The sequence below is a fragment of the Sphaeramia orbicularis genome, unplaced genomic scaffold (assembly GCF_902148855.1).
Source record: "Sphaeramia orbicularis unplaced genomic scaffold, fSphaOr1.1, whole genome shotgun sequence".
Classification (NCBI taxonomy): domain Eukaryota; kingdom Metazoa; phylum Chordata; class Actinopteri; order Kurtiformes; family Apogonidae; genus Sphaeramia; species Sphaeramia orbicularis.
The window spans coordinates 207298-230631 of record NW_021941525.1 but is presented as its reverse complement, the minus strand read 5'-3'; the positions used below and the strand labels follow the sequence as shown (position 1 = coordinate 230631).

General features: G+C 40.6%; 1 protein-coding gene across 1 annotated transcript in view; it reads left to right on the top strand.

The window, feature by feature from the left end:
• The window catches only part of fgfr4 (fibroblast growth factor receptor 4), an 81438-nt gene that overhangs the window by 47241 nt on the left and 10863 nt on the right, over positions 1-23334 (top strand). The window contains 9 exon segments of the mRNA XM_030129731.1: positions 3369-3559; positions 4703-4841; positions 5810-6000; positions 6136-6281; positions 11999-12120; positions 13051-13161; positions 15145-15335; positions 20011-20118; positions 20120-20134. Of these exon segments, the coding sequence (XP_029985591.1) occupies positions 3369-3559; positions 4703-4841; positions 5810-6000; positions 6136-6281; positions 11999-12120; positions 13051-13161; positions 15145-15335; positions 20011-20118; positions 20120-20134 (1214 nt within the window).

Here is a 23334-nt window from a genome sequence, read left to right as displayed (position 1 = left end):
ATCATTCACAGCGTGCAGGATGTGGACGGTCAGGCGTCCATCCCAGTTTTCTACCTGACCTGTGACAGCAGATAGAGGAGGGCTGCGGTTTGTTTGTTCATTTGTTGGCTTTCCATCGACTGTGGGGTCAGTTTCCGTCCTCGTCGACGGGGGGAGAAGACTAACGAGACAACTAACGAGATCAGAGAGCGAGAGTAAGCACAGATCAAAGAGACCTCGGGGAGCAACTGAAAGGCCTGCCACTGATAATGGAACCAGTTTTCATCCCAAAAGGACATTTCCTGCTCTTTCGCCAGCATAAAAACACATTGTAGGTGACAACTGTGGGCATTTTAAGTTTGTTTACAAAACAGTCCTGTTCGCCAAGTTCCAAACATGGAAGTGTTCCATTAACCCTTTCATGCATGAATTATGAGAACCTTAATCAAGAGGTTTTTATTCCTCTTTAGGTATTAAAAAAAAAAAAAATTATGAAGCTATTAGTCATTTAGTTGCAAAAATGTCCTCTAAGCTGGACACCATGCATTTAATTTCTGAAGCAAAGAAACATGTAAAATTATGAAATAAAATCATTTTAATGCTGCTAATCAGGTGTTTTCTAACATTTTAACATACTCTAATACTAGTCGTTACTCATTTCATGGAGATAATATGCAAAAAAAAAAAAAAAAACTTTTTGTTGTTAGTTACAGTTTAATAATAATAAGCAATGGATTTACACTCAAACATGTTACAACAGCAAAGCTACAGTAATTTTATCAATGGGATGATGCATAAGTGTCCAATGTGTTGGCTGATATGGAACTAAAACAACTAGAAAAGCATCCTAACAAACCCCCCCCCCCCCCCCCCCCAGTCACCACCAAAATTTACTCATTTGTTCCTTGTGCCAGTATCAACATTTCCTGAAATTTTCATCTGAATCCGTCCATAACTTTTGGAGTTATTTTGAACACGGACGGACAAAGAAACAAACAAACCAACGCCGGCAAAAACAGAACCTCCTCAGCAGACGAAACAAAATCCATGAATAAACAAGAGAACAGCTGTAGAATATCTGCCCACTGGAGTGACCACTGTGCATGAAAGGGTTAAAGACCGCTATGAGGAAGATACATGAAGATTTTTCTGTCCTTAACAAAGGACCTAGTGAGAGTTAGATTTAACTTAGAATAACATTTGTACATCTTTCTGTCAAACATGACTTCCTTAAAAAGCTGAAAGTTGCTTTGCTTTGTACAGCTGACACCCTTTCAAGATAAAGAAAACACAACATTCAGCTGAATCCTCTTTTTAAGGATTTTTTTTTCTCCTGTGAGCATATTCCTTGACCAGAGATATTTCTAATCATTCGTTCATTCGTTTTTCAATTTAAAAACAAAAATAAAAAAAAAACAAAACAAGTTTTTTCGTTTTTCATTTTCAAAACCAGAATGAAAAACGGATAACGGTTTGTTTTTCCATTTCCTGATTTTGTTCTCAAATGAAAAATGGAAAAAACACATAATGACCCTTTCATCCGATTTTGCTATTTTCAATACAGTTCAGTTGTCTGAGCTGGAAGTAGTCGTTACTAGGGAAAAAAATGAACATGAATCATGGCCGGACTGGAGGAATATTTTGCTATAGTTAAGCAGCTGTTTGTGTGAATGCTATACACTTCTGTATTCACTTCTGCTTAATTATAGAAAAATATTCCTCCAGTCCGGCCATGATTCCGTTTGTTCATTTTTTTCCCAAGTAACGACTACTTCCGGCTCAGACAACTGAACTGTATTGAAAATAGCAAAATCGGATGAAACGGTCGTTATCTGTTTTTTCCATTTTTCATTTGAGCACAAAATCGGGAAATGGAAAAACAAACTGTTATCCGTTTTTCATTCTGGTTTTGAAAATGAAAAACAAAAAAAGCAATTTTTTTTTTTTCGTTTTTTGATTTTTGGTTTTGAATTGAAAAACGAATGATACACAGATTATTTCTGTCCAGACTTACATTCCACTTGGCCGCTTTTATTTCACAAGTCCCTGATCATTTGTGACCATTTGCCCTGAGCTAAAGGAAATCTCTTTGCTCGCTCTTTGCTCGCTCTTTGCTCACTCTTTGCCCACTCTTTGCCCACTCTTTGCTCACTCTTTGCCCACTCTTTGCTCACTCTTTGCTCACTCTTTGCCCACTCTTTGCCCACTCTTTGCCCGCTCTTTGCCCACTCTTTGCTCACTCTTTGCTCACTCTTTGCCCACTCTTTGCTCACTCTTTGCCCGCTCTTTGCCCGCTCTTTGCTCGCTCTTTGCTCACTCTTTGCTCACTCTTTGCTCGCTCTTTGCCCGCTCTTTGCCCGCTCTTTGCCCGCTCTTTGCTCACTCTTTGCTCACTCTTTGCTCACTCTTTGCCCGCTCTTTGCTCACTCTTTGCTCACTCTTTGCTCACTCTTTGCCCGCTCTTTGCTCACTCTTTGCTCACTCTTTGCTCACTCTTTGCTCGCTCTTTGCCCGCTCTTTGCCCACTCTTTGCTCACTCTTTGCTCACTCTTTGCTCACTCTTTGCTCACTCTTTGCCCGCTCTTTGCCCGCTCTTTGCTCGCTCTTTGCCCGCTCTTTGCCCGCTCTTTGCTCACTCTTTGCCTGCTCTTTGCCCACTCTTTGCTCACTCTTGTCCCACTCTTTGCCCACTCTTTGCCCACTCTTTGCTCACTCTTTGCTCACTCTTTGCCCACTCTTTGCTCGCTCTTTGCCCGCTCTTTGCCCGCTCTTTGCTCACTCTTTGCCTGCTCTTTGCCCACTCTTTGCTCACTCTTGTCCCACTCTTTGCCCACTCTTTGCCCACTCTTTGCCCACTCTTTGCCCACTCTTTGCTCACTCTTTGCCCACTCTTTGCTCACTCTTTGCCCACTCTTTGCCCACTCTTTGCCCACTCTTTGCTCACTCTTGTCCCACTCTTTGCCCACTCTTTGCCCACTCTTTGCTCACTCTTTGCCCACTCTTTGCCCACTCTTTGCTCACTCTTTGCCCACTCTTTGCCCACTCTTTGCCCACTCTTTGCCCACTCTTTGCTCACTCTTGTCCCACTCTTTGCCCACTCTTTGCCCACTCTTTGCTCACTCTTTGCCCACTCTTTGCCCACTCTTTGCTCACTCTTTGCCCACTCTTTGCTCACTCTTTGCCCACTCTTTGCCCACTCTTTGCTCACTCTTTGCCCACTCTTTGCCCACTCTTTGCTCACTCTTTGCCCACTCTTTGCTGACTCTTTGTTCACTCTTTGCCCACTCTTTGCTCACTCTTTGCCCACTCTTTGCCCACTCTTTGCCCACTCTTTGCTCACTCTTTGCCCACTCTTTGTTCACTTGTGCCTGTATTTCCTCTTGGTGCAGAGCGCTCCCCCCACAGGCCCATCCTCCAGGCCGGTCTACCTGCTAACACCACAGCTGTCGTCGGCCAAGATGTCCAGTTCCACTGCAAAGTCTACAGCGACGCCCAGCCTCACATCCAGTGGCTCAAACACATTCTGAGGAACGGAAGCCGCTACAGTCCAGATGGGACACCCTACGTCCAAGTCCTGAAGGTAAGGGACATTAGACAGGTCAAACAGTCAAATACAAATAGCAGCTGTCAATCAAACACATGTGGTGGATGGCATCATGGGATCTGATGTTGGATAAAAACCGGAGAAAAGATTACAGCAGAGGTGTCAAAGTCATGTTAGTTCAGTTCCACATTCAGCTAAATATGATCTGCAGTGGGCCGAACCAGTAAAATAAGAACAGAATAACATATAAATAATGTCAACTCCAAACTTTTCTCTATGTTTTAGAGTGACAAAAGTAAATTTATATTATGAAAATGTTTCCATCTACAAACTTTCCTTTCAAAAGATGTGAATAACATGAACAAACTGAAAAAAATCAGTGTAATTTTAACAATATTCTGCTTCAGTTTATCATTTACACATGTACGTTATAAGTTACAGATCACAGTGGATCTACAAACACACAAAACATTTAATAACAGACAGAATATTATTAAAATTGTACTTCACTTCTCTTAAGACATTTCAGGTTGTTCATATTTGTTCAGGTTATTTAAATTTTTGTGAAATTATACTTTGTTTTAGTGTAAATACATGAAAATATTTACATTTACAAAGAAAACAATTAGGAGTTGTCATTATTTCTATGTTCTTATGACAGTATTTGACTGGTCCTGCCCACTGGAAATTGAATTGGTCTGAATGTGGAACCTGAACTCAAAGGATTGTTCATATCTTCATGTAATTTTTGCATTTCACTAATTCATCCCAGGGGCCGGACTGGACCCTTTAGTGGGCCGGACTGGACCCTTGGTGGGCCGGACTGGACTCTTTGGTCAGCTGGATTTGGCCCCTGGCCCACATGTTTGACACCTGTGGTCTACAGGTTGTTAACCAGACCCAGCAGCTGCATTTATTACCTCCGCTAAGGAGGTTATGCTTTTATTTGTCTGTCTGTCCGTCTGTCTGTGTGCAGGATAACTCAAAAAGTTATGGATGGATTTGGATGAAAATTTCAGGAAATGTTGATGCTGGCACAAGGAACAAATGATTAAATTTTGGTGGTGATGGGGGCGGGGGTGGGTGGGGGTGATCTGCCTTGGTGGAGGTCTGTGCTATCTGAGTGCTTTTCTAGTTGGTTGTGTTTTCATGGCTGTTTCCTGCATCTTTGTCCAACAGACGGGCAGTTTAAACATGTCTGAGGTGGAGGTGCTCTACCTGTCTAAAGTCACACTGGAGGATGCAGGAGAATACACCTGTCTGGCTGGAAATTCCATTGGATTCGCCCACCAGTCTGCCTGGCTTACCGTACTATCAGGTAAAGGAGAAACTTCTGAACTTTCCCAGTTTGGGTTCAATAAAGTCCATCTGCCGATCTGTTCATTCACCCTGTTACTGCTTTTGGGACAAACCTGTATGTAGGCAGGTTCTAAGGCAGTGGTTTCCAACCTTTTTACCTCCTACTGTGATCACTTTGCTTTGTGTGTTTGTTTGTTTGTTTGTTTGTTTGTTTGTTTGTTTGTTTGTTTGTTTGTTTGTTTGTTTGTTTGTTTGTTAGCAGGATAACTCAAAAAGTTATGGATGGATTTTCATGAAATTTTCAGGAAGTGTTGATACTGGCACAAGAAAGAAATGATTAAATTTTGAACAGATCTGTCTTGGCAGAGGTCTGCGCTCTCCAAGTGCTTTTCTTATTTGTCTTGTGACCCTATTTTAACATCACATATTTCTGGTGACCCTAGACATTCAAAATGGAGACTTTTTCTTTTTTTTGCTAAAATGTATTAGTTTTTGATCATGTAATAGTTTTCTATACTATGTAGCAAATAAGCATTAATGTTAGAGGACATTTAGTCTATATAATGTCTATTATTGTGGACAGAGGCAGTAAATCCAGGTGTAGATTACTGCACAAAGGCTCAGGATCTGTCCAGTCAGTCCAGCTGGGATTTACAAGGAGGACAATGAATACTGAACAAACAAGAACTGAAACTATGAATGATGAAAGAGCTGCAGCATCTGAAACTGACCACAGTGAACATTTGACACAGAAACAGAACCACAGTGCTGCAGTTTCACATTCACTGTTTTTCATGTCTGTTATGGATTGATTGTCTCTGTCAACTCACCACATATTTTTTATTAGTAAGTTTAAATTTTTTTTAAATTTTTTATCAATTACTAGAAATTCCAGGCGACCCCATGTGGGGTCCCGAGCCCAAGGTTGAAAACACTGTTCTAAGGTTTTCATGTTGTCACTTTCTAATGTCCATGCTGTTCCCACAGAGGAGGAAGCCGATGCTTTGGACACCATGGAGACCAAGTACACTGACATCATTATCTACGCCTGTGGTTTCCTGGCTCTCATAATGGCCATCATCATTGTGGTGTTGTGTCGGATGCAAGGTCATCCCAGAAGGGAGCCGTTCGATGCCCTCCCTGTTCAAAAACTCTCAAAGTTTCCACTTCGCAGGCAGGTAAACAAGAAAAAAAACACAAAACTCGCAAAGTAAAGCTTTTATGGTCCCGAACAGAGAAACTGCACTTCAGTGTTACCATTGTTTGTAGTATAACCTCAGGCGGTCACCTGACTGATCCTCCCTTCCTTCTAGTACTCAGTGGAGTCCAACTCATCTGGGAAGTCCAGTGCGTCTCTGATGAGGGTGGCTCGCCTCTCGTCCAGCTGTTCGCCCATGCTGGCTGGAGTCATGGAGTTTGAGTTGCCCTATGACCCTGACTGGGAGTTCCCCAGAGAAAAGTAGGTTACCTACCGTATTTTTCGGGCCATAAGGGGCACCAGATTATAAAGCACATTAAGCGAAACAAAACATTCACATAAGTCAAACTTTATTCAACTCACAACAACCACAATCACAATAACTCTCAACATTGTTCAATTGTAACATCAAAAAAAAGAGAGGGGGAGCCAGCACTAGCAAAATAAAAATACAAAACAATACACTCACTTTTTCAGTTCATTCCTCTTCCACAAATCCATTAAATTCTTCATCTTCAGTCCGTGCGTTTCCATGACAACTGTTCTTCCTGGTTTAATCTGATTAAAGGTTGGATCCTATTTCAGATGTCCATGTAAACACCTTTTTCCAGTTGAAAAAGAAAAATTCAGATTAAATTTAAACCTGATTAAAGTCAGTGGTTTAATCCTCTTTTAACTGCGCTCTAAATTCTTCCTGGACATGTAAAGCCTTTATTCCGTTTGGACTTTATTCCTTCCATTCTGCACATGCTCAGTGTCTTGTCCTGTGGTGATGACGCACACATTCTGCGCCTGGTGGAAGAATCTGCACTGCAGTCTAGTCTTCCCAAAGCGTTCCAGTGGAATATTCTGATGGGATCTACCAGCCTGGAAAACCCTGAAGGAACAGTTCAACACTGGCTTTGGATTCATTCATTTGTCCTGAACTAATGAGTTCCACAAGTGGGACAAACAGTTTGAACTGCAGCCCTAACGTTAGCTTAGCTTAGCTTAGCATAATGGCTTCATTCCTCTGCTCAGACATAGCCAGGCTTTTAGAGGTGATTTGTAGTATTTTAGGAGTGATTTTGGTCAGTTCAGTTCTCCCTAATCATTCCTTTAGTCCGCTGGGGTCAGTATGATCACAAACTGAGGCTCAGATCATGGTCATGTGACTTACTGCAGGAAGAAAATCTGGGAAATACAAACTAAAGCTAACCGCAAAGCTAAAACGCTAAAGCTAAGCTAATTTAGCACATGCATCCCTTCCAACAAAAAGATTTTCCAACTTCCGTCAACACAACAGTCCACAGATTGTATGAGTGCAGTAAGTCGCAGATCTGAAGAAATAATTAGAGAGAATCGGATTTCACAAAATCACTGAGAAAAGACGACAAATCACCTTTAAAAAAGTGGCTACATGTGACCATGGAAATGCAGTGACTATGCTAAGCTAAGCTAACAGAAGGGCTAAGCTAACAGAAGGACTAAGCTAAGCTAACAGAAGGACTAAGCTAAGCTAACAGAAGGGCTAAGCTAAGCTAACAGAAGGGCTAAGCTAACAGAAGGGCTAAGCTAAGCTAACAGAAGGGCTGCCAGAACAAGGCAACGTGAGCACTGCAGCACAAACCCTTCTGCTCACTGATCTACCTCATTAATACCTCCTGTAAACCTTTATTCAGGTTTAACATTTCCATGGAAACAAGAGAAAATACTTTAGTTCTGAATTAATTTCTTCTGGAAAAATAAATTGGATTTAAAAAACATCATGTAACTGTCCCCAGTGTCTGAGTTTTTCACAGTTGGGTGATTTCAGCATTAAAGCTCTACCGTATGATGTGGCATTTTTACACTTTTCTTTTGTCATCTTAAAATGCTCCTAATAAGTGTGTGTCAAACTAAAATGTAAAAGAAATCCACCAGGTATTGAAACTCAAAAAGGTTTAATTCTCGTATATTTCTGATAAAAGTCTGACCAATCATTTTATTCGGTCTGAATAAAATAATTGGTCGAACCTGGCTGAGCCTCCTGTCAATCATCCATTACAGCTGTCCAGCATCCGATCCATTATCGCCGTCTCACATCTGATGTGTCCCTCTGAATCTGACGCATCACTTGCGCTGCTTCTCCTGTCACTGACCACAGTCTACTGACCACTGACCACAGTCTACTGTCACTGACCACAGTCTACTGACCACTGACCACAGTCTACTGTCTAGGATGTGTGGATAGAACTGACATGCACATGTGGAAGGGAATAAACGGATTTATGAACAGAAACAACAACTAAGGAGAACAAACAGGAGTCTGATGAATGAAGGATGGAGATAAAAGTCCAGAAGTCAGCTGTACTGGACTGAACAGGTCTGCATAAAGCTCAGCTTTTCTGACGGTGGGACTCATACAGGTACATGTACCTGGTGTCACACATGTAGGATTATGTGGATGAGAAATGTACGGACTATGAAACCTCATATGTCCACGGAAAATTCGCGGAGGCCGCGCGTTCACAGTGCGCGCGCCCATCCCCTGGGCATCTCATCTCCATGGTGCAGTGACGACACTGACCCAGCTCTGCACAGACCACACCCTTAAATACAGACCACACCCTTAAATACAGACCACACCCTTAAATACAGACCACACCCTTAAATCCAGGCTCTACTGATGGAACAGGGGCTGCGGGCCGCGGCAGGTGGATGATGCATCTGATTACTGAGGGAGCGGTCCGCGGACACACCGAAGTGGACCGGACCTGCCCCTCTGCTTCCTCTGCGCACATCGAGTGAGAGGAGGCGAGCATCAGAGCTCAGGCAAGGGGAAGTGGGCGGGGCTTTGGAGGGAGGCGGGTTGTTCATGTTCAAACTTTTACTAAGTGCTGTGAGAAATGCCACATCGGTAGGTAGAGCTTTAAGCATGCCCAGATCCCTCTGGTCATGATCCGAGTCAGTCTGGTTGCTGTTACTTCGCTGTTCAGTGAGGATTCCGGCCTTCGTGAAAGCTTCAGACTGATCCCTTAGCCCAGGGATCCACTATTCATTGGCAGATGGTGGCGTAACTGGCCCGGTGTTGCCTTAACAGGTGCCATTTTGGGCTCCTTATACACACACCATAATATTACATTAAAGCGCAGTACTACGTATTACTCTGCGAGGCTCAGACTACCGTAACGCTCCGACAATCCATCAAGCAGTGCGTCTTTGTAGCTTACCAAAGTCGCACTAAAACATGTTGACAGATTTTTGAGCACCGTGTACCACAGAAAATTGGTCAGTAAGCACAAGCAGAGTTAACACATAAGACACACCACATTAAAAGGTGCACTGTCGATTTTTGAGAAAAGTAAAGGATTTTAAGTGCGCCTTATAGTCTGAAAAATACAGTACAATTTTACATCAGTTTTGTCATCAAATCTGAAATTGTTTGAAATGTTTGAGCCACTTTTAACTGTTTAACTGAGCCTGTTTTAACCCTTTCATTCATAGTGGTCACTCCAGTGGTCACTCCAGTGGACAGTTATCCCACAGCTGTTCTCTTGTATATTCATGGGTTTTTTGTTTTAGTTCCATCTCAGCCAACACAGTGGACGCTCATGCCCCATCTCATACACTGACATTCAGACCATTACTGTCACTTTGCTGTTCTAGATAAACCTGATCTGCATTAACATGTTTGAGTGGAAATCAATTGCTTGTTATTGTTAATAGACTAATTAACAGTTTTTTTTTTTTTGTTTTTTTTTTTAAACCAAAAAGTTTTTTTTTTCCTATTATCTCCATTAAGTGAGTAATGACTAGTATCGGAGTACGTTAAAATGTGAGAACACATCAGATTAGCTGCATTAAAAATATTTTTATTTTATATAGTTTTCATAAAGTATATTAATAAATGTTTCTTCGCTTCAGAATTAAATGCATGGTGTCCAGCTGAGCAAGGTTATTGTTAGCAAAAACTAACCACATGACAAAAACTAGAATTGTAAAAACATTTTCATTAACTGAAATAAATAAAAACTATAATTAAAAGAACAAAATGATAACTAACTGAAACTGTTTTGTGTGTTTACTAAACTAACTAAAACAGATGAAAATTCTGGATCAAATTCCCTTGGTTTTGGTCTTTGTCAATGTCAGACTGATGTTAAATGGATTTCTTTGTCTCTCTCAGTTTACTGTGCTGTCTCCATACGACACTTTTTGTAATAGGCTGAGTACAAAGGCAGAACCCAAAAGCAAGACCACGAATTTCCAATAAGATTTAGTGTTTTTATTAAACACTTTCACAGAGGAAATGACACTACACAGAATATTTGACTTCTGTGAGGCCTCCGGTTCCGGGGGTAAACGTCTGGGCTGCGGGTGGGAATGACAGACGACCGACTCGGCCGAGCTGGGAAAACCCCCACGGAATCCCCACTAGGGACAGACAGAGGGTGGTCAATAAACAAGCCAGGTCATACACGGAAAGACAATCACATGAGCAACGGTACATGGGGGACAGGCTGACTCACGGTAGTAATCCAGGCGGAGGTCGAAACACAGGTGAACGTTGGAGGCTGAGGTAACAAGGGAGCAGGCAGAGACGAAGTCAGGTACGCAAACCAGGTCGTAGACGAGCAGGCAGGATAGGCACAGGCAGAATCGGTGGTCGAGGGACGAAAACAAGCAGACAAACGAACAGGATCCAAAAACGCTGGTGAGTGAGCACAACGAGTTGTAGAACACAAACTGGCAAACAAACAGGGGAAGACTGAGGGTTTAAATACACAGGAGGGCGGGAAAACAATGAGACACAGGTGGAGATAATCAGGGAGGAGTCAGGTAATCAGGGAAAAGGTGAACACGATCAGGGAGAGGAAGTAAAGACAACAGACAAGACACATGAGGAAACTTAACAAAATAAAACAGGAAATGACAAACAAAACAGAAAAGACAGACAAAGTCCAACAGCCGACATGACACTTTTTGCTCCGTCACTTGTGTTCACTTGTGGTTTCCAGTCGTCTTCTGGTCCCCACTCTACCTGGAAACATGGAGACTAAAGCAGCAGAGTCCTGTCTGGGATTGATTTGAATAGGAGCACAGAGAAGAAGAGAAAAGAGACCACTGAACTACAACTGAACTACAACTGAACTACAACTGAACTACAGCTGAACTACAACTGAACTACAACTGAACTACAACTGAACTACAACTGAACTACAACTAAACTACAACTAAACTACAACTGAACTACAACTGAACTACAACTGAACTACAACTAAACTAAAACTAAACTACAACTGAACTACAACTAAACTACAACTGAACTACAACTGAACTACAACTAAACTACAACTGAACTACAACTAAACTAAAACTAAACTACAACTGAACTACAACTAAACTACAACTGAACTACAACTGAACTACAACTAAACTACAACTAAACTACAACTGAACTAAAACTGAACTACAACTGAACTACAACCAAGCATTTAGGAAATAACGAAAACTACTAAAAACTATCAAACCTGCTCTAAAAACTAATTAAAACGAACTGAATTAGAGAAAAAAAAGTCCAAACTAAATAAAACTAAACTAGAATGAAAAATCTAGAACTATTAGAACCTTGAGGCTGAGTAGACATTTTTACAACTCCATGTAAAATAGGTTCATAATAAAAATTTCAGTCGCTTTGTTTTTTTAATGCCTAGAGGAATAAAAACACTCAGGAAAAAAAATCTTGATTAAGGCTCTTAAAATTCATGCATGAAAGGGTTAATTTACCCAAACCTCTGCCAGTGACAGTATATTTTTGCACCGACTCAGTTTAATTTGACGACTCCGACTCTTTCAAACATCGCTGCTCTCGTGTCATGTGGGGACCTAAAAGGAAACAAGGCCACAGCCCAATTTGGGTTCTCCCCAGCCTATGTTTTATGAAACCAGAGCTCAAATTATGGATTTGTACAGTTTTACTTTGGCTATTTTTACTTACTCTCACTCTTGCTTTCTAGTTTAACATTAGGCAAACCTCTGGGAGAAGGCTGTTTCGGTCAGGTGGTCAGAGCTGAGGCGTACGGCATCAACAAAGAACCGCCAGACCAGGCCACCACTGTGGCAGTGAAAATGCTCAAAGGTAGGAGACTCATGATGCACACACAAAAAATAAATACAAAATAAAAAAAAACAAGCTGCACTGTAAAAAAAAAAAAGTGTAATTTAACAGAATTTTCACTGTTTATTTGACAGATTTTTCCTGTATTTTTAAGATACAGGAAAATATCAATGGAATGACACAAACAGACTGTGATTTTACGTCAAATGGAAAAGAACAGGAAAAAACTGGAACTGTGAATAACCATAAAATTTCCATTTTTTAAAAGAAATTGTTTCTGTTTTCACAGAAAAATACAGTTAAAATACATTTGCAAATGTATCTTAATTTCATAAATATTTCTTTTCTATTTATGAGATTAAACTGTTAATTTAAAGTTTAATACTGTAAAAAAAAAAAAAAACAGGATAAAATTACTGACAATTAACAGTAACAGAAGTATTAGTTCTGTCAGTTGAACCAGACTTGTTTGTTAATTGACAAATATCTTGTGTAATTACAGGAGGTTTCACAACAAAAATGTTGAATAAATGTATTTTTGTGAATGTATAACATGTATAAGCACTGATAAACTGCCCAAATACAGTTTTTATCAGTGGATTGGACAACTGAGTCTCACTGAAAATTATTTATATATATATTTATAGGGAATTGGATTGTTTTAACATATGTAAATATTCTTTATTAAACATTAAAAAGTCCAAAAAAAAGCAACATCTCATGTAAAGTTAGGGCAAAAAACTGTATTTGAATTATGGAAAATTACCGTATTCTTATGAGATGGTTATTTTCCATTATTTAACAGTATTTTTTCGGCACCCCCGCTGCTGGAATAATACCGTTTTTTTTACTTTTTTTTTTTTTTTTTTACAGTGTGAAGGGAAAGTATTTTTGCTGAAAAAAGTCACAATGAATACGAACATTTTAGGATTTGTTTTCTTTCTTCCCCAGATGACGCCACAGATAAGGACCTGGCAGACCTGATCTCAGAAATGGAGCTGATGAAGGTGATGGACAAACACAAGAACATCATTAACCTGCTGGGCGTGTGCACACAGGACGGTGAGTTCCTGACTCTGGACAGTCCTGTTTTCTATTTTCACTCCCTCCTTTTTAAAGACTGACATTGATGGTTTTCTTGGCTGTTGAGCTGCACTTAGACTGCTTCCTACTTTGTTAACACAAATTATGACACACACGCCCTTATTTTGTAAAGAAAACTATCGCCCCTTTTCCACTGCACAAACTTTTACTTTATGAGGAATGTTGAAAAACATTAGCGCATCGCAATTTCCCGGGTAAAAAACTTACCCTCAACCCCAAACCTTCCCTGAAAAAAGTTCCTGGTTAGAGGAGTTTAGAATTTTTCAGATTCCTTGGAATGCTTGAGGGGCGGGGCTTTGGCCTGAAGAATGCTGATTGGTGGAACACACTTGCAGCGTTTCGCACTTACATTCACCTCCTATAGCCAGAGTGAGACTTCGTTTTGATCATTTGGAAAATGAAGCAAAAGAAGATGGAAAACAATGTCCATTTGCCAAATATGCTCTTGTGAGTGTTTACAGTTGCTCTGGTGTGCCTGTTTGGCTCAAGCTGAGCTGAGTATTTTCAGCTCACTCCTACCAGTGCATCAGAATAATGTGTCTGTCCATCCCAGTACACTCTGGATAACACGCCTGGACCTGGTCAAAGGTATTTGCTGAGTAAGATTTTTTTTTGCTCCATTTTCCAAATGAATACACTCTTCTGAGTGTGTTTGACTCGAGCCAGGTCGTGTGGATTTGGTTTGAGCCGAGCTGAGCCCAGAATATGCAGTTCACTCCTACAGGTGCATTACAATCGCATGACTGTCCATGCAAATATACTGAAGAGCATGTTCAGCAAATACGTTCAAAACAGCCTGGAGCTCTGCAGACATATGCCAAACACACTTTAGAAGGGCTTCAAGTCAACAACTATGTATGGAAGTCAGTCTGTCTCATCAGATTTGGAATCATAAAAGCCACTGGGCGACACGGTGGTGCAGTGGTTAGCACTGGTGCCTCACAGACAGAAGGTCCTGGGTTCGATTCCAACACCAGTCGACGGGGGGTGGGACCTTTCTGTGTGGAGTTTGCATGTTCTCCCCGTGTCTGTGTGGGTTCTCTCCGGGTACTCCGGCTTCCTCCCACAATCCAAACACATGCACTGATAGGTTAATTGGTTAATCTAAATTGCCCATAGGTGTGAATGTGACAGTGATTGTTTGTCTGTATATGTTCAGTCTGTGATGAACTGGAGACTTGTCCAGGGTGAACCCCGCCTTCGCCCCTATGTAACTGGGATAGGCTCCATGCGACCCCCGTGACCCTAGTGAGGATAAAGCGGGTTCAGAAAATGAATGAAAAAGCCACTGAATTTTTTTGCACTGAAATTAAGTATCTGAATTTTTTCGGCATCACATGACCAACCTAATGTAACTCAATTGGCTGGCGGTTCCACTTGAGATCGAATCATTGCTTATCCCTGGTGTCCCAGATGTGTGATCGGAATTTTTGCATCTGAATTTTTTGCATCTGAATTTTTTTTTTTATTCTAAATTTATGAACATAGTAAAATTAAGAGACAAAAAATTCAGATACTTAATTTCAGTGCAAAAAAATTCAGTGCTAGAAATTCAATGACTTTTATAATTCAAAATGTGATGAGACAGATTGACCTCCATAACTATGCCTCATTTGAATAGATTTTCAGGAACTTTGAGGTGCAGTGGAAATGCAACACATGCAGATTACCAGAGATTATTTTATCCAGGTAAATAAATTCCAGGTAATCAAAGTTCCTGGGACTCTGGTGGAAAAGGGGCTAAGGCCTCTTCTTCATCTTCGGCCTAACTGCTGTAAATCTAAACAAACCAACCACTCGACCTAATTCAGTGAGTGTTCCAGCTGTGGTGGTCCGAAGCCTGCAGGCTGCAACAACAACACAAACCCAACCCTTCATTCATTCATTCATTCATTCCTTCCTTCATTCATTCCTGGTGTTTGTCCCCCCTCCTTCCCTCAGGCCCTCTGTATGTGCTGGTGGAGTATGCCTCCAAAGGCAGTCTGAGGGAGTACCTGCGGGCTCGTAGACCTCCGGGCATGGACTACACCTTTGATGTGACCAAAGTGCCTGAGGAGCAGCTGACCTTCAAAGACCTGCTGTCATGTGCCTACCAGGTGGCCAGAGGGATGGAGTACCTGGCCTCCAAAAGGGTACGAAGGCTTTAGGCCACAGGTGTCACACATGCGGCCCGGGTCCCAGATCTGCCCCCCCCCACCACCAAAGGTTCCATTGCGGCCCTGCAGGATGAAAGGTCATAAATGACCCTGAACAGTCCAGGTTGAACAAATCCTTTTGGTTCAGGTTCCACATACAGACACATGTGATCTACAGTCAAAAGAACAACACAATAAACCAGAAAGAATGACAGCGGCAAATTTACTGTGAAAAATTATGTGGAAAAAATTGAAGTGAAAAAAAAAAAAATTACACTGTGAAAATATTTACATTTACAAAACTATTCTTTCACAATAAAATGTAAATAAATACATAAATAAAAACAAAGAAAAACAACCTGAAATGTGCAGTTTGGACAATATTCTGTCTGTTCCTAAATGTTTGGTGCATTTATGGATCCACTGGGATCTGCAGTTGTGTTCAGAAGAACAGATGGAATATTGGAGAAACTGTTCACATTTCAGTTCAAACTCCAACATTTGAACAATATTCTGTCTGTTCCCAAATGTTTATGAACACTGTGTGGAAATGTTCATGTAGAAATAAGAAGTCCAGGCAGAAGAGTGTTCAAATTGAACTAATTTTTCAAATGAAATTTCTGTTTTTTCAGGTTATTCACATCTTTTTTGTAAAATGTAAATATTTTCATAATTTACTTTGGGTTTGTTTGTACTACAACAAAAAGAAAAACTTGTATTTGTCATTATTTCCAGGTTATTCAGTCATTATTTGACAGGTTCTGGCCCGCTGCAGATCAAACTGGGCTGAATATGGAACTGAACTAAAATGAGTCTGACAGACCTGCTTTAGTCCGTCTACAGTGGAACAGCTACCTTTGGTCCACCCAGAACTCCACAGCACCACCACTATTAAACTGTGTTCTTGGTTATCAGTGTGGAACGAGAACAATCTTCCGACGCAGTAACTCTGTTCAAAAAAGAACTTTACTTTAAAAAGAATAAAGTTACAAGATTCACTCTTGGTTCAACGAGGCGCATCGGTCCAAAAACGGTCTTAACCTGGACTCAGAGCTAAGTGGCAGTGATGTCATCAGCAGAGTGAGTAAAAGGAGCAGGTCAGCGTTTTAAAGGAACACTACGAGAGCATTAGAAGCAACGTCAATGTGAGTCTGACACACCGAAATGAGAAAGAAGTCACAGTGGTCCAGGTCAGATTTAGGACCACATATGACTGTGGTCCAGGTCAGATTTAGGACCACATATGACAGTGGTCCAGGTCAGATTTAGGACCACATATGACAGTGGTCCAGGTCAGATTTAGGACCAGATATGACAGTGGTCCAGGTCAGATTTAGGACCACATATGACAGTGGTCCAGGTCAGATTTAGGACCACATATGACAGTGGTCCAGGTCAGATTTAGGACCACATATGACAGTGGTCCAGGTCAGATTTAGGACCACATATGACAGTGGTCCAGGTCAGATTTAGGACCACATATGACAGTGGTCCGGGTCAGATTTAGGACCACATATGACTGTGGTCCAGGTCAGATTTAGGACCACATATGACAGTGGTCCAGGTCAGATTTAGGACCACATATGACAGTGGTCCAGGTCAGATTTAGGACCACATATGACAGTGGTCCAGGTCAGATTTAGGACCAGATATGACAGTGGTCCAGGTCAGATTTAGGACCACATATGACAGTGGTCCAGGTCAGATTTAGGACCACATATGACAGTGGTCCAGGTCAGATTTAGGACCACATATGACAGTGGTCCAGGTCAGATTTAGGACCACATATGACAGTGGTCCAGGTCAGATTTAGGACCACATATGACAGTGGTCCAGGTCAGATTTAGGACCACATATGACAGTGGTCCGGGTCAGATTTAGGACCACATATGACAGTGGTCCGGGTCAGATTTAGGACCACATATGACAGTGGTCCAGGTCAGATTTAGGACCACATATGACAGTGGTCCAGGTCAGATTTAGGACCACATATGACAGTGGTCCAGGTCAGATTTAGGACCACATATGACAGTGGTCCAGGTCAGATTTAGGACCACATATGACAGTGGTCCGGGTCAGATCAGTGCTGTTCAGACTGGAACAGATCAGATCCAGGTCACATATGGGTGAAAACCTCAGACTTGGACACATTTATCTCCAGTCTGAACTTAAACTAACACTGGTCCTGTTCTTTCAGCCCCCCCCCATGTTTCTCCTCCTTTCATTTACCCAGCATGCTCTCTGTCTGTGTGCGTCTTCTCCACATGTCCCTCTGTCCTCAGTCCTGTTGCCTCTTCTCCGTCCTTCGGTCGGTCTGCGTCTCAGTGCTTTGTCTGTTTTAGCGCTGTCATAAATCTGTTCGTAAACATCCAGCAGGGCCGTGGTCTGGGTGTAGGCATCAGGTTTCTGGCTCGACGGCCTCCTAAGAATGCAGGCGTCTGAAAGTACCCCTCCATTATGGGGAGACCCACAAACCAGGGCTGGTTCATTTGGCACACAGGCCACAAATCCTGCGTCTATTTCCAATGAAAACCAAAATAAACTTAATGACATCCATTCAATGTGGGAAAACACTGCCTTTCTTTTTCCCCACACAGTTGTTTTTTCTTCAAACTGCTGGGTTTCTATATAAAGACGTTTTAAGTCTGCTGCGTTCACTAAAATGACCGGTGCCGTGTTGACTTTAGAGCCCTGAGTCTTTTCTTTTTTAGAGAAAGTCTGAGTGAATCCTTTCTACCTCCTCTACGTCTGTTCTGACATGATCTGCCCAAACGCTGTGGGAAACACAGGAGCGCAGATCCTGACCTTTAAGATGGACTTTGTCACTTTACATGTTCAATCATATCAAATCGTAGGTTGCCACCAAGGTTATTATCATTAACAAAAACGAAAGACGCAATGACAAAAACTAGAATTATAAAAGCATTTTCATTAACTGAAATAAGGTTCTAATAGTTCTGGATTTTTCATTCTAGTTTAGTTGGATTTAGATTAGATTAGATTTTTATTAGTTTTCATTATTTCCTAAATGCTTGGTTTTAGTTTAGTTTAGTTTAGTTGTAGTTTAGTTTTAGTTTAGTGGTCTCTTTTCTCTCCATAATTTTTGTATATTTTAGTTAGTTTTGTAAACACACAATACAGTTTTCATTTTTTTCTTTTAATTATAGATTTTATTTATTTCAGTTAATGAAAATGTTTTTACACTTCTAGTTTCTGTAATTTTGTTGGTTTTCGTTAACCTTGAACTGAAATAAATAAAAACTATAATTAAAAGAAAATAATAATAATAATAATACATCAGTTTTATATAGCGCTTTTCTAAGTACTCAAAGACGCTTAACTAACTGAAACTGTATTGTGTGTTTACTAAACTAACTAAAACAGATACAAATTCTGGATCAGATTCCCTTGGTTTTGGTCTTTGTCAATGTCAGATTGATGTTCAATGGATTTCTTTGTCTCTCTCAGTTTTCTGTGCTGTCTCCATACGACACTTTTTGCTCCGTCACTTGTGTTCACTTGTGGTTTCCAGTCGTCTTCTGGTCCCCACTCTACCTGGAAACATGGAGACTAAAGCAGCAGAGTCCTGTCTGGGATTGATTTGAATAGGAGCACAGAGAAGAAGAGAAAAGAGACCACTGAACTACAACTGAACTACAACTGAACTACAACTGAACTACAACTAAACTACAACTGAACTACAACTGAACTACAACTGAACTACAACTAAACTACAACTGAACTACAACTGAACTACAACTAAACTACAACTGAACTACAAATAAACTACAACTGAACTACAACTGAACTACAACTGAACTACAACTAAACTACAACTAAACTGAACTACAACTGAACTACAACTGAACTACAACTAAACTGAACTACAACTGAACTACAACTAAACTACAACTAAACTACAACTAAACTACAACTGAACTACAACTAAACTACAACTGAACTACAACTGAACTACAACTAAACTACAACTAAACTACAACTGAACTACAACTGAACTACAACTAAACTACAACTGAACTACAACTAAACTGAACTACAACTGAACTACAACTAAACTACAACTAAACTAAAACTAAACTACAACTGAACTACAACTGAACTACAACTAAACTAAAACTAAACTACAACTGAACTACAACTGAACTACAACTAAACTACAACTGAACTACAACTGAACTACAACTGAACTACAACTGAACTACAACTAAACTACAACTGAACTACAACTGAACTACAACTAAACTACAACTGAACTACAACTGAACTAAACAAAAACTAGCATTTAGAAAAAAAATGAAAACTAATAAAAACTATCAAACCTGCTCTAAAAACAAATTAAAACAAACTGAATTAGAGAAAAAAAAGTCTAAACCAAATCAAACTAAAGTATAGTGAAAAATCCTAAACTATTGGAACCTTGGTTTACACATGGATAGATGAAAAAAACAATGATTTGAAAACAGATCAGTAAATGAAAACTGAAGACCAAATTACAAATGTAGTCTCTAAATGTTAAAGCCAGAACTATAAACTCTAATGTTGTTGACCTTTTTTGTCTTTTAACACCGCCTCTCTCTCTCTCTCTCTCTCTCTCTCTCTCTCTCTCTCTCTCTGTCTCTCTCTCTCTGTCTCTCTCTCTCTCTCTCTGCAGTGCATCCACAGAGACTTGGCGGCCAGAAATGTTCTGGTGACGGAGGACAATGTGATGAAAATCGCTGACTTTGGTCTGGCCAGAGGAGTGCACCAAATTGACTATTACAAAAAAAACCACCAATGTGAGTATTTTCAGGAATTACTCTGTTTTTTTCTTCACCTTCCCTGAGACCGTCAGTTCATTCCTCACTTTTGAAAAGTTATTATATATCATGAACTGTGTTGGAACAACACAAATCTTTGCAATGCTGATCAACAAAGATGTTTGTTTGACATTAGTTTGAATGTAGAAAAATGCATTGCTCTTGAATTTAACCCCTAAAGACTCAGAGCTACGTTTGTGGTTGCTCCTAAAACGAATTTTTCTCTATATCTTAAATTTTAATCACCATTTATTGTTATATTATCCTCTTTAAGGGTTAAAGGTGGACGTTTGGGTCTTTAAGGGTTAAAGGTGGACGTTTGGGTCTTTTTTAAGGGTTAAAGGTGGAGGTTTGGGTCTTTAAGGGTTAAAGGTGGAGGTTTGGGTCTTTAAGGGTTAAAGGTGGACGTTTGGGTCTTTTTTAAGGGTTAAAGGTGGAGGTTTGGGTCTTTTTTAAGGGTTAAAGGTGGAGGTTTGGGTCTTTAAGGGTTAAAGGTGGACGTTTGGGTCTTTTTTAAGGGTTAAAGGTGGAGGTTTGGGTCTTTTTTTAAGGGTTAAAGGTGGAGGTTTGGGTCTTTTTTAAGGGTTAAAGGTGGATGTTTGGGTCTTTAAGGGTTAAAGGTGGATGTGTGGGTCTTTTTTAAGGGTCAAAGGTGGACGTTTGGGTCTTTTTTAAGGGTTAAAGGTGGATGTTTGGGTCTTTAAGGGTTAAAGGTGGATGTTTGGGTCTTTTTTAAGGGTGAAAGGTGGATGTTTGGGTCTTTTTTAAGGGTGAAAGGTGGAGGTTTGGGTCTTTTTTAAGGGTGAAAGGTGGAGGTTTGGGTCTTTTTTAAGGGTTAAAGGTGGAGGTTTGGGTCTTTTTTAAGGGTTAAAGGTGGAGGTTTGGGTCTTTAAGGGTTAAAGGTGGAGGTTTGGGTCTTTAAGGGTTAAAGGTGGACGTTTGGGTCTTTTTTAAGGGTTAAAGGTGGAGGTTTGGGTCTTTAAGGGTTAAAGGTGGAGGTTTGGGTCTTTAAGGGTTAAAGGTGGACGTTTGGGTCTTTTTTAAGGGTTAAAGGTGGAGGTTTGGGTCTTTTTTTAAGGGTTAAAGGTGGAGGTTTGGGTCTTTTTTAAGGGTTAAAGGTGGATGTTTGGGTCTTTAAGGGTTAAAGGTGGATGTGTGGGTCTTTTTTAAGGGTCAAAGGTGGACGTTTGGGTCTTTTTTAAGGGTTAAAGGTGGATGTTTGGGTCTTTAAGGGTTAAAGGTGGATGTTTGGGTCTTTTTTAAGGGTGAAAGGTGGAGGTTTGGGTCTTTTTTAAGGGTGAAAGGTGGAGGTTTGGGTCTTTTTTAAGGGTGAAAGGTGGAGGTTTGGGTCTTTTTTAAGGGTTAAAGGTGGAGGTTTGGGTCTTTTTTAAGGGTTAAAGGTGGAGGTTTGGGTCTTTTTTAAGGGTTAAAGGTGGAGGTTTGGGTCTTTTTTTAAGGGTTAAAGGTGGAGGTTTGGGTCTTTTTTAAGGGTTAAAGGTGGAGGTTTGGGTCTTTTTTAAGGGTTAAAGGTGGAGGTTTGGGTCTTTTTTAAGGGTTAAAGGTGGAGGTTTGGGTCTTTTTTAAGGGTTAAAGGTGGAGGTTTGGGTCTTTTTTAAGGGTTAAAGGTGGAGGTTTGGGTCTTTTTTAAGGGTTAAAGGTGGAGGTCTGGGTCTTTTTTAAGGGTTAAAGGTGGAGGTTTGGGTCTTTAAGGGTTAAAGGTGGATGTTTGGGTCTTTTTTAAGGGTGAAAGGTGGAGGTTTGGGTCTTTTTTAAGGGTGAAAGGTGGAGGTTTGGGTCTTTTTTAAGGGTTAAAGGTGGAGGTCTGGGTCTTTTTTAAGGGTTAAAGGTGGAGGTTTGGGTCTTTTTTAAGGGTTAAAGGTGGAGGTTTGGGTCTTTTTTAAGGGTTAAAGGTGGAGGTTTGGGTCTTTTTTAAGGGTTAAAGGTGGAGGTTTGGGTCTTATGTGGTAAAACTTTGGCTGCTGGTGTTGCACATTATTCCAGCTCATTTGGACTCAAAATAAAGTGTCCAATCTGCTGTAGAAAAGGGAAGATTTATGTTTTCAAAACAAAGTGGACATTCTAGCACTGCCAAGATATTTTTTTTTCTATCAGCACTTAAAATGAGAAAAAAACACCACATTAATGTTCCAAAATAAGTGCGTTTCCCTGTGTTGAAAATGTGTTCTTGCAGCGTACTGTCTGTTTTCAAACCCATAAACAGTTTCAGAACAGTTGAACTCAGACTTCAGCTGTTGGATGGTGGAGGTTGGGTGTCCGTTCAAAGTCCTTCAGTGTCTCCGTCTGATCCTCCTCCACATTCTCCCCTCCTGGCTCCTGTTTTTTTTTTTTTTTTTTTTTTTTTTTTACAGCTTTAATACTCCTAGAGCAGCTGTCTGATGTTGTCCTCTGATTGGCAGCAGACTTAATGGGACTTAATTAAAAGAGAAAGGAGACGAAGAGGGAGGAGTAGGAGGGAGGAATTACACAGAAAGAAAGAAAGAAAGAAAGAAAGAAAGAAAGAAAGAAAGAAAGAAAGAAAAAGAACGTGAGTGTTTGGTTCAAAAAAAGAGAAGGAAGGGAACAGAAAGAAAAGTCCATTAGGATGAGATGGGAGTGGAGGAGAGAGGGGGAGAGAGGAGAGAGGAGGAGAGAGGAGGAGGAGGAGAGAGGAGAGAGAGTAGGAGAGAGGAGGAGAGAGGAGGAGGAGGAGAGAGGAGAGAGAAGGGGAGAGAGGAGAGAGGAGGAGAGAGGGGGAGAGGGGAGAGAGGAGAGAGGAGGAGAGAGGGGGAGAGAGGGGGAGAGAGGAGGAGGAGAGAGGAGGAGGAGGGCGGGACTTTGATGATGTTTGTTTGTTTGTTTGTTGTTTTGTTTTTATTAATATCCAGTAGGATCAGTTGTAAATGGGTACTGTCATATTAGTGTATATAGGAAGAAGGATGTGTGAGATTATTTATTATTATTATTGTTGTTGTTATTATTATTGTTATTATTATTATTAATAATAATAATAATAATAATAATAATAATAATAATAATAATAATAATATTACTATTATTATTATTATCAGTAGTAGTAGTATAATATTGATATTCATACAGAATAATAATTGCTGTACAGTGATCATTAGGAACAGAAATTGGGGGTAGGAGTACATATGTTTGTACTTCTTCCTACTCCT